Genomic DNA, 12399 nt, shown 5'->3' with positions numbered 1-12399 from the left:
CAATGTTACTTTCAAAAGAAATACCTGATCTGCAGTAAATTAGAGAGTCTTAAGTGTCCCTATATTGTTCTAGTTACTTGTGTAAGATTCTCAATGTACAAAGAACAGACCCATTTCTTAACACTGAAACTGAGATGCTCACTGCTAATGAAGGTCAAATGCTGCTGGGATCTGCTGGATACATCAGATTTTCAAGAGAGTACGTATCCAGGCAGGAGGATCTGGTCCCTTGTGTCCCATGCATCACATGGTCCTTTTGCTCTCAGACTGCCCTGAGCCCAGTTTATGACAATGAGCTTTGGGGCACTGAAAGTGCTCCAGGCAGAGCAGGGTGTACCAATCACCTTCTGGACAAACTGGGATCTTCACGGTACTCAGAGGAGAGGTTTTAAAAAACCTCATAGAATTTATACTGAAGCCAATGAACATTTCACTGCTCTTAATATGGGAAAAGGAATTAATTTAGTGCAGACTCCTTCTGAAGCTCCCACCTTCAGAGTTTTCCAGATGAAGCTAATGGCAGAGGCCAGCAAGAATTAAATGCCATAGACAGAAAAATCTCTTACTTTACTTCTTTACTTTGGATCAGTTCCGACTGCCTGCAATGTGTCCTTGTCACAATGACAACACTGACTGCTGATTTATACAGAGATACAGAGGTGATAATGCTGATCATTTTGTGTAACCTGATTAACTGAATGACTAATTAAGGAGAAGCAGAATAAACACCAAGGAATCTAAACAGGAGGAACTGAGAGATTTGTCTTAGCTGAAAAATTTTCACTTTCTTGGTAATCTCCTTTTTCCCCCATGGGTACAGCAAGATGCTCAGCAACAGCTGGCTATTGCAGAAGCTCACATGTTTTTTACTGTACCCAGTTTCTTGGTGCTGACTTTGATGACTCCCTTTTGAAAGATGATGATGTACTACCTGAGGTAGACTGCTCCCAAGTGCTAAATCACAATGTCATCCCCCTCCAAAAAAAAAAAAAACAACAAACCCAACAAATCACCAAAACCCACACAACAAAATAAACAAAAAACAACAGCAACAACAAAACCCTCAAATAAACCCAAATCAGTAACAGACAATGAATGAAAAACATTTCAAATAAAACAAGTACAAGTACAGACCAGGACACACATATGGATCTTATTTTCCCTACATTTTAGCTATGTGGAATTACCATGGGACAATGATAGTAGCAATGAGTGTTTGTTTCAAGAAAAAACTGTGAGTGCAAAAGCAAAATTCCTAAGCACCTCAACTACAAAATTTGTCAGCTGTATTCAAACTATTTACAGTATACTAGAAGTATAGACAGCAGGAGAGAAAGATACATTTATTATGTGCCCGTCTTTCCTTTATATGTCCTGATTCTTGGCAAATTTCCTCTCACAATGTGTTAAAATTAAAATATGGTTGGTGAAATTTTAGTGAAAGAAGTATCAGCATAATAATTTATTACAGAGGTTAGAATTAGCGAATTTGTGTAAATATTCAGGACTGTACTGAGTAACACCACAAGTGACAGATTTATAATCCTGTAAATGCTTCAGTGAATTTCAAGAGCAGAAACATTCTGGTTTAATAATACACACAAGGGCTGTCAAAGTCAGCAGAGCTAGAAGCACTGGAAAGTCATTTCAGAATTACACAAGGAATTGTTCAGGGTTTTTTTTACTTGCCTGTCTGAATCACAGCCTAAACATAACCATCCTCCTCACTCCAGACTGAATTTCCTATAGGTGAAGGGTTTGGAGACTTACAAACTTTCCCCTACAAATCTCATATTCCTCATTTCCCGTCAGCTCACATCTTAAAATGTCATTCTGGTTGAATCACTATACATCTTTACTATAAACACACCCATCTGCTTGCTGGTGGACAACTGCAAAGCGAATTCTAGCTGAAGAAATACTAAACAAAAAAACCAGAGATAGACTTCCACAGGTGCTCCTTCTCCCCATGCACTTTCAACCCATCTGTACATCTCCCATGTGAACCCACTATGACTCCTGGGGGCTCCTTAGTCCACACAGGAGCAAATGGGCATGACATAAATAAGAGGACGCTGCACAAAATGGAAATGTTTGCTCAGATCTTCAGGAAGGATTTCTAATGATCCGTTCCTGCTGTCTCCTGATGGGAAAGAATTAATCCAGTACTGAAAGCTGACCATTAACACGATGCTAAAATAGTCCCAGACATGAAAGAAGAATAAAGGAAACTATCTCAACCCTGCAGGCTCAGCCAGGGCAGTGTAACATGGATTAGAAATGGATGTCTTTTTTCCTGATGTAAATGAGGGGCTGCTCATGTCTGCTGAATGTGTAGCCCTGAGGTGACAGGGAAAGGGACTGATTGAGAGGGAGCCCATTAGTCATGGAATTGGTGGGTTCTCAGAAGTTTCTCCCAGATCTTGTCACATTGTAGCTGAGGAAGGGAAAGAAGCATTTTTAAGTGAAGATCCAGCTTTGCTCATGGGGGAACATCAGCTGAAACACTGCGGCTTTTAGTGAAGGTGGAGCTTTAAACCTAGCAGCAGAGGGACTAGTCAAGCCAAGATAGAGAACTTAGTGACGATCTTACATTTCCTACCCCTCCTCAGGGACAAAAGGCTCAAATCTTACTTCAGGATGAATGATCTACTCAGTGCACAATGGGAAGGAGAAAGTATTCCACTTTAAGCTAAGTTAGCTGGAGCACTCTCCTTGACAAAAAAAATGCACTTAGGGGTCTTACCTGTCTTGGATGGGCAGGGCAAACTTTGCACACACCAAGCACCAAGAAGTGCAGCCACATCTGCAGCAGGGAGTTGCCTGTATGTCAGAAATCTCAAAGCAGGCTTGCACAATGCTGTGCATGCACTTGTGCTGCCATTTAAAGTGCAAAAAACTACTCTGACAACTCATTCTCTCCACTAAAGTGACAGCTCTGGCTAGAAGACTGGAAACAAACAAGATAAAGATGCAGGAAGGTAACTGCATCTAAAATAAGAGTTATTTTGATACTATTTGTTTTTGCAAAAACCAGCAGATCATTCTGCAGCTCTTCAGGGATTGAAACCTGCCTGTTCAGAGGTCATCAGAATGCATCTACAATATACTCACAATGATAAAATTGCACATGTATTTACTTGGCTTTGGAAGATTGACTTTCAGTTCAATTTAAATGATATATTATGTTAATATTATTTTAATGTTATAATAATTTTCTAAATGTACTTGTTTTTTCTTCTGCATCAGTGAACAGAGAATGTATTCTACCACCCAGCAGCAGAGGAATGGGAAAAGCCTTTTGCATTCCTGTCCCAAACATGTGATCAAACCAGGAACAGCATTACATCCTCATAATGTCAGTGCTTGTGTGCCAGTGCACATATTTATGTGCTCTGAGCTGACTGGTTCTTGAAACCAGAAGTGCTCCATCAAGAAGGCATTGGAGGGAAACGGTGAAAATATAACAGGGAAAAAAAAGATCTTGTAACTCTGCATGACGAGGTAATAGATTATATGTTTTATCTAAAGATAATACTGAGCTATAAACCATGCTATTAAAGGTGACATGTTTCACTTAAGCCAGTGGAAGGAATCATTCTGGAAATCTCCCAAGAGTGAGTCTCATAATAGTTTGCCTGCCCAAATTTCCCTTGCCACTTGAACTAAATAAAAAATTTTCATTGCCTACCTTTGATCTTTAGAGAAACCTAATGACTGCAAGGTCCCAATACATTCCAGCTGCAGCAATACACCACTGGCTAGTGCTACAACATAGTACTACAGGCAGTTGCAGTTCAAACAGCAATTCAAGACCTTTGTACATTAAAGGTCCTTTCTCAAAATTATTATTTCTGTTGTTACCATAGGCTTTGTAAACCTATTTCTTCCAGAAGATTACAAATCTGAGTTGCAGTACTGCAACTCAAGACTGACTAATCGTCCATTACAGGAATTATCACTCAGTTTAGTAACACAAAAATCTATCAGGATCACATGGATTCACACTAGGAATTCTGTTCCAAAGCAAAACATAAGCAATGTTTTCTTAGGAATCCCTGACGCTCATAATGTGAAAATGCAGAATAGTGCAATGTACTATCAGAAAATAACCTGTTTACCCACAATACTGCCTAATAAAAATCAGGTATTTATGATCCTGACAACGTGACCACAGAGCAAACACCTAATCAGAACACTCAGCCCACTACACCCATTTTTCTCTAAGTAGCAGAACCTATTGATCAACAGACTGAGACTCTTACTGGCTTAGGAAATTGAACTAAAGCTTGGATTAAGGACTGCAGTAATAGCTGACTGCAAATGAGACCTGTAAACTCCAATGGACTGCATTTTATTTCACAAATTTAAAAAATATTAAATCAAACCTCATAATTCTTTTATTATAAGGCATTTCCAAATATAGATATATTTCTGAGGAAAGCACATGTTATACTTCCACCTGCTGGCCACCAAACTGGATGATCATCTGGGTATCATTCTAATAGGTGGAACAAAATCCATCCAGGCAAGGTGTCATGAACCTGATAGTCCAATTTTCCATTGAAATAAAAACTATTCTATGAAACAATTTCTTTTTTGTTAAAATTTTACTTTTAAAAAAATGTAGATGTTTCCAAAGAGATACTTTCCGTAATTTCTAATTATAATATTACAATATGCCTGAGCAATGAACAAGAGGAGGCTTTACAGACCTGGGAACAAAGCAGGGACCGGAATGCAACCTGCAGAGATTTCCAGCTGCCTTATTTTCTCAATTATGACCCACTGATAAAGCAAGCTAAGAAATCCCTTTTACCTGGCACAACTTGTCTTTCCCAATGACTGAGCAACCTTTGGAAGAAGAAACATAACTGAGATTAAGGTGTTTCTGTGCCTCCTCAGTGCACATATACAACAAGAATGGTAGTTCAACTATCAACAGCCCTAAAAATCACATCTCTTTTTCCCCATCTCTAACAGTAATTCATTCTCAGCCTCCTTAAAATGTATTATCTTCAAGCTGCCACAGTCTGTGCCTGATTCAAACACTCTTGCTCCTTCTGGAAGCCTGTAGTAGATTTTCCCTAGCTATGACCAACAGAGTAAACAAGATGCAACTTGCTCCTCTGGAGCTGTTTTTCCTTTCTGCACTGCTCCAAGAGAAGCTTAATGCTTCCTTGACTTTATCTAACCATCCACATATTCTTGTTTTAATTTGACAGCATGTATAGTAGGACAGGGCTGTGGGAATTCATAGAAAAATGTGAACAAGAAAAGCGAAGAAGGAGTGAGAGCGAAGGCGATCATAGGAAAGGCAGCAGTGTAGTGACTCAGGGTAAAGTGCTGGCATTACGGTGAGGGATGTGAAGGAAAAGATGATGGAATACCCAAAAAGGAAGTGAGGTCATCTAAATCTCTCCTTGCTCTCTTGCTGTTCCTAAAACAGAAGCTAAAAAAGCCACTTAAATAAATGCAGATGAGTTTGATAAAGGGCAAGTCCACAGTTTCTTCACTTTCCTTGCCATTCACTCCTACTCACTACCCATCCCACCATGGTTCATGCTTGAATGCAACACCCTTAAGATCAACAGGGCCTCAGTTCATGAGAGCATTGTCCTGAGCATCCTACATTCTTTACTGCTTACAATAGGATTACTTAGAAAATTTCTATCCACCTACCTGTAGATGTATCAGTGGTTTTCCCAGAATCAGTAACGACACACAGCTTGCTGTTTTCTGGACACTGTGACACAGGTCATGATAAATAATTCTTTGAGGCATTTGTTCTTGTGTAACACAGATCAGCTTGTACTGCATGTAATGGTTCATGCATTAGCAATCTGGCAATTACTTTTCTCTACTGGATCTCATTACCACTTGGTTCTCTCTTCAAGTGAACCATCTCTAGTTTATTATACAAATTGGCTAGGATACAGGCTATCTACTAGGATACAAAACATGTAACCTTTGAGAATAGTATGAAGCATCCTTTCATAGGGTCATCTGACAAATTTTAAAAAAAAAAGACTTCTTAGTAGCTTTGCTACATGAAGTTAGATGATTGTACTTCTTGTGTACTTCTTGAGTATATGCCTTGATTAAACCAAAACTACACACCCAAATTAGATGGACAATGAACAAGGTCAAATTTCTGCAGAATTTGGAAAAATTCTTCCAGCAGAATTTAGAAAATACCAACAAGGTCCAAATGCAAACACAATGTGAGCCCTTGTATTTAGGGCATGGCTTTCTCAGGCAACGATCTGTCTCCTGAGGCAATGCAATGGGCAACACTTCCCATCTCACGTGAGTAATTATATCTTTTAGCTATTTGTTTGGAGTAATTCTGCTTGCCATCATGTAATTTGATAGCTTGTATCTCTCAACAGCTGTGGGAAATTTCCCAGATCTCCACCTTCCTGTGATACCAATTACTACTAAGTCCTTAGAACAGAATGACTGTCTTGACTTTTGGATCTGGCTGAGGCTTGAAGGAAGATGGAAGTACATCTGAAGCCTTTCTTCTGGGCCTTTTTTTTTTTAGAAACACGTTCCTTCCCTGGTTCTGTTGTTGAAGTGCCCATCAGTGGCTAAATATCACTGTCACTGGCCAGGCAGATCATTTCCACTACCCAGAAGTTACTTTGACACTGGAAGGCTATCAGTGATTCTACCTCCTTCCACAGAAGCATTTCAGCTGAGTGCTAGTAACTCCTTCAGTGAGGAAGTATTTAGCTAAATACTTCCTCCCTGATTCACAGTATAAGAAAACCAGCAACCCTTCTAAAGGCAGTTGAGCCCAACTCATACCGATTCAGCAGACCCTCCTTCGATACACCACAAAGGTAGAGACATTATCAGCTGATTTCACCTGAATGGCAGAACCTGGGCTCACATCAAACTTTCTGTTCTGTCAAGGTCAAAGACACTGTATTTTTATAACTTATTTTCCGACAACTTCTATCCAGTGAAGGCTAAAGTGAGCCTATCAGTGGGTAAATCACTACCAAGGATAGGTATGTAGTTCAACCCTCCCAAACTCAAGAGTTCACACCCTGTAAGAGAGTAATTATCTGCACAGTTAACATACAATAAGAAATGAGGCAACTGCAAACCATCCTCAGGACCATTTCCTGCACAGACTTAAGGTTGCTTCCTATGGTAGAGACAGCGCAAGTCAGAACAAGGCATTTTGGCTGCCCTACTTGTTAGTTTTTGAATTTTAGAATCCTTGCATGTTACACACAAGCCCTCTTCCCACCAAAGGTGTAATACTCTAACTACATCACTTTCTATAAAAGTTCCTATGTACTCTCTTCAAAGAGTAACTCTTATTTAATGCTTCTTTTCAAGTGCATTCAAAAATGGCTGAGTCAGAACACCTCACTTTTAAACTCAGGTACACGTCTGAGACAGGCAGACTTCATGCAAACGCTAAGGCTAGAAACATCACACTGTCCTAGAGTACCAAAGCTCATCATCACTAAAGTACCCCATAAATGATAACCATGTCAGAAACCCTGAACATTTCTTAAACTTATTCTGTCTCCTCATTTAAAAACATTTAAATTTTAGTGAATATATTTCCTGCATAAGTAAGTGTGTAGCCAGCAAAGAATAAGATGTTTAATACCATGAACTCCAAGACTAGTAATGAAAATTAGCCTATCAGCAGAATCAATGTGTAAACAGCACACCAATCAATAAAACAGAACACTACTACAAGAGTTCGCCTTCCACTTATCTAAAATATTTCTGAATTGAAGCGTGAAATAAACCTGAATTATTGATTTGCTGTGAGAAAATGAAATATTAGAGATACTCACTTTTACCAAAATTATTCTTGCTAGCTCTTCACATACAGGATTTTCTTCATCCTTCTTCAAGTCTTCTAATTCAAACAAGGTATTGTAATTTTCCAGCATTTTTGTCATTATCTTGTTGCAGATTTCCTGTTCCTTTATCCCTTCAAATCCAGAGGGCACACTAGAATTGGAGACATGACAGATAACAGCAGAGTGTTACAGAGACTCAACATACAAAAGGTCCTGCAGAGGGTCTCTGTAACATTTCATTTATGGATACAGGCTGCATAGCAGGCACAGGAAACTTTGTCTTGGAAAGGAGGATTGTGCCTATGTTGGCAACAACTATCACAGCTTGTTTGCAGTTTTTCTTATCAATATTAAATACCAGTCCAAACTATGCTGCTGAGGCTGTCTCTACAGGTTAATAGATCTTAAAGGTCCAAGAACATTTTAAAGTCTTCTGCAAAGTTGTTTATTACATGAAAGCACATATCTGAAGGTGTGAGAGTCCTAAATGAGCAGTCTTACAATTGGTTGTGAGCATAAAGTCTTAGAAATAAAACACCAGAACAAAAAATAGTCTTAACATGGAATTTAACATAACATTCCAGCCTTAGAATAAAACAACCTCCAACTCCTGACCCCCAAGCAGGGTTCCTGGCCACAGGGTCACAATGACAGGAGAGGGTCCCGGGATCAGGAATCCTAAACAGGGTTCCTGGCCACAGGGATCGCAGTGACAGAAAGGGGTCCCGGGGTCCCGAACCCACGCAGAGTCCCCAGCAGCCCTGAACAGAGTTCCAGGGCAAGCGCCACAAGGGGAAAAGGAAGGGGACCCTGGGGCCCTGATTCCAAGCACCAAGGACTACAATAGATGGTACCTTTAGAATTCCGTTTCAGCTCCCTGGCAGGGCTCCTTCCCCAGGCTAAAGAAGATGGGGGTTGGATCGATGGATCGGATTGATCAATTGATACCTCCACTTCCAACCTAGAGGCCTTTTATTTATATGTTACAAATGCATATTCATACCTTTATCTACACACTAGCCAATCTAGGTTCAATTCTCTAAGTTCATAAAACTACGAAAAAGTATGAAACGCAGCATCAAAAACCTACGCATGCAGCATATCTGTTAGCGCAAAAACTCTATCTTGCTAGCATAAAAGTTCTATCTTGTTATGCACAAAAACTCTTAGCATACATAAGAAACTTTATCTTATTTGCGCAAAATTCATACCAGAAATTATAAACAGTACTCTACTCTATTTTTGTTATGTCTAAACCCTATCAGGCTAGATAGGCCTGAAGCTCTGACCTTCTACACTAGCAATTAGGCACTTAGGGTATGTGAAGCTTAAAGCTGAAGCTTAAATCTCTATGTGTCTGTGGCTCTATTTATTTTAATTTTTCTGAAGGTTTTAATTCAATCCTTGCACTTCTCACCCTCTGCAGAGGATCCATGGAAACATGGACTCCAACACTACGCTGTCCACAGAATCCAGGCAGGGACAGAACTGAGATAGCCATCAAATGAGGTGCCACCAACTCTGCTCTAAGCTGGGTTTCACAACTGACAGGTCAGGCATTTAGATGCTCTGAACTGGTAATTCAAGAGTCAGATTCCTCCAAAACCTGGTTCATGATAACCTCAAAGATACACAAGAAGGATAAGTAAAAATATTAAGAAATCCCACATGGTAAGCAAAACACAAAGGTGTGAAGGTCTGAAGGTCTTTGCCTTCAGATGACACAATGCTGTACACCAGATTTTTTAATCTAACTTCAGTTACCATTTCTATTGAAAGTAGGCTCATAACTCAAAGGGCTTTCTAAAACATGGAGATAGATGCTGCCTTTTGCAGAAGAGCCTAAAAGATTAAAACAAAAAGTGGTTCCTATGCTCCATTTTCTGGGAGAATAAACAACTACTTGGCTGCTGAAGAAGTGGCTTCTTTCTCGCTTGAAGCAGGCCTCTTTGCAGCTTACCACAGACTTTAAAGGCACACAGAAAAGGAAAGATACTGTATGTATCTATATGTTTCCTTATGTATTTTACACAACGCTCTCATGCAGCAAAAAAAGCATCCACTCGCAACAGAGCTCATAACTGATTAAAGCATCTAGTGATTATCTGCTGGAATATGAGCTTTCTGCACACTTTAGTGGACAATCTTATTGGCCCCAAACTGACTTAAATTCCATTTTAATGCAAAAGTTCAATCTCTGAAGAATCTTCTTCTGCAATCATTCAGTGTTTCTTATTGAAGTCAAAATCAAAACAAAGTTTCAAGTACCTTTTGGCTGAAGACAACAACTAGTTATGTGAGAAGAAAACACAACTCAAACCCCCAAGAGCAAAACAAATTCTCCCTGAGCTATTTTACAGGGATGTAACTTGAAAGTAAACCATTGCTTATTGCAAAGAGTAAACAAAAATTTACAACTACCTACCCTAAAACTGTAACTTGTAGTTTACCAGGGCCAGATGTGAATTTCAACAAGAAGGCTCTGAAATCTGATGCTCCCAAAAACTGGTCATTAAAAAGCGACTTTACGTAGGGGCTATTGATCCTTCTCAATGCTTTATTCTCTGTCATACAGAGAATACGTGTCAAGAGGGAGAATAAGCCACTGCAGCAGAATACATCTTTGTAAACTCCAGAAGAGAGTCTTTATTGCCATCATTTCAACATTTAATACATGCTAGAATAGCAGAACCTGAATTTTAAAGGATTGAATTATTTTACACTGTAGAATATTGGCAGTTGTAAAAATGTGTCGGTCTCAGCTGGTTGATTTCATTAGTGTGGAAGCTGGTTTCAGACTAAATAAGGAACAAATGGGACCACTTCTACTGATGGATGTGCATGGACACTCAGGCCAATTCACTTCAAAGAATGTCACATATTCACTAAAACTTAGTAATTGGCTTGAAGGAAGTGTATGTGTGCAGTAGGTCTATGCAATTATCCTGATTGTAGGAAACCCCTCCTGCCATGCTAGATGATGTGCTCCAGTGTTGGCATGCTGCAAAGCCTGCTTGCCTGCTAGGTCCAGGCAAATCCTGACTGTTACCTTCCTGATTTGTTTCTCCAAAACAGAGTACAACTTAAATAATGGCACCCCTGTGAATCTCATTCCCAGGAAAAGGACTGAAAATGTAATAGAGCACATACAAGTCAAAATAAAGAGTCCAGATAGTTGAATTTTCACCTAAACCACATCTGCTGGAAACTATAGCCAACAGTTCCCTACTGGCAACAGCTAATATCAAAAACTCTATCTGGCTGAAAAACAGTCCACTCTAGAAAGTTTCCATATAGCACAAAAAGAGTATTTAATTTCTGCTCAGTTCCATGGCTTTCTTGCCCTCCCTTCCCCATACTACCTTGCCAGTTAAAATTTATTAAATCAAACCTGTGAAAAATCCAACATCCTATTCTGAACAATTTTGTATGAGTAGGATGAGATATATTTACAAAATACAAGGCTAAAGTTTGAGGCTTCAGTCCTTTTCAACACCTCTCTCTGAGTATAACTAATCGAGGGACCATGAATCGATTTAGTTTAATGGAAATTTACCATATTTCATTTATTGCCACCTCTCTGCAACCTAAACAGGCATATTTAACAAAATTTCTAATAGATTTCTCCTATAATTGCTATTATTAGACCTTAATCACGGTTAGGACTATTACAGTCTTTGAGTTCTCCATGGTGACATTTTCCTTTCAACAAATATATGCTGAGCTGAAGATAAGTTTATATTATGAGCACACACCACCCTGCCTATTTATACAAAGTAAATCCCATCTGTTGCCACACTGCATGATCTAGCAGTTTGACCAGACTTTTCTGAAAGTATGTGTAAAAAAATAGCATTTTATTTTAGCTCTTCTCATTGTGAGAAGTCACGACATCTACAAATGTCACTTCAAGTGACTAGAAAAACCCAGATCTGCGAGAAAATATTCTCTCACACTTCCACTTTCCTGATGCAGATTCTACTCCGTGGAAATTTTTCATGATCATTTGTAAAGAACTTGTTAAAACATTGCAATATAAAACTGTTCATACTCTTGGTTCCCTTATGTCTATTTTCATGTTAATTAGGCATTACAACTGCGTTGCTTTGACAGTTAGACACACGATTTACTCCAGTTACAAAATCCTCAACAGAAGGACTTCATCCTCTTACAGCCACACGTGTACAAATTACTTCAGTAGCAGCACCAGAAGCATCAGTTTTACTACCACAAACACCAGAAGGATGGCATAAACATGCAATTTTTACGGTTATTTCTAGAAGAAAAAGTGTTGATAAGCACAGATATAAGTGATTTGAGCTGGAGAACTCTCACTTAAGTTACCACAGGGTAACTTAAGTGCTGCAAAGTCAACAACAGATACACAGCATAGGCAGAGCAGGAGCAAATTCTCTAGAGTCCCCACCCTTAGATTCCTTGGACACCTGCCCTTCCCAGAGAGATGCTCTGAATGATCCGTGTGCAAAGTACAGCATGTCCACATTAAGTATTTGGAAAAAATGTGCCTTGTCTAAATGAGGCACCAGCATTAACAGTATCT

At 39.3% G+C, this 12399-nt stretch overlaps 1 protein-coding gene across 3 annotated transcripts in view; it reads right to left on the bottom strand.

Moving 5' to 3' along the window:
• Positions 1-12399, bottom strand: part of FAM13A (family with sequence similarity 13 member A) — a 129950-nt gene that overhangs the window by 96531 nt on the left and 21020 nt on the right. For all 3 annotated transcript variants that reach the window (XM_063422065.1, XM_063422066.1, XM_063422064.1), the window contains exon 5: positions 7830-7989. In XM_063422065.1, the coding sequence (XP_063278135.1) occupies positions 7830-7989 (160 nt within the window). The remainder of the gene's footprint in view (positions 1-7829; positions 7990-12399) is intronic.

The sequence above is a fragment of the Prinia subflava genome, chromosome Z (genome assembly GCF_021018805.1).
Source record: "Prinia subflava isolate CZ2003 ecotype Zambia chromosome Z, Cam_Psub_1.2, whole genome shotgun sequence".
In the NCBI taxonomy this organism is placed as follows: domain Eukaryota; kingdom Metazoa; phylum Chordata; class Aves; order Passeriformes; family Cisticolidae; genus Prinia; species Prinia subflava.
This window is presented reverse-complemented; position numbering and strand designations above follow the sequence as displayed.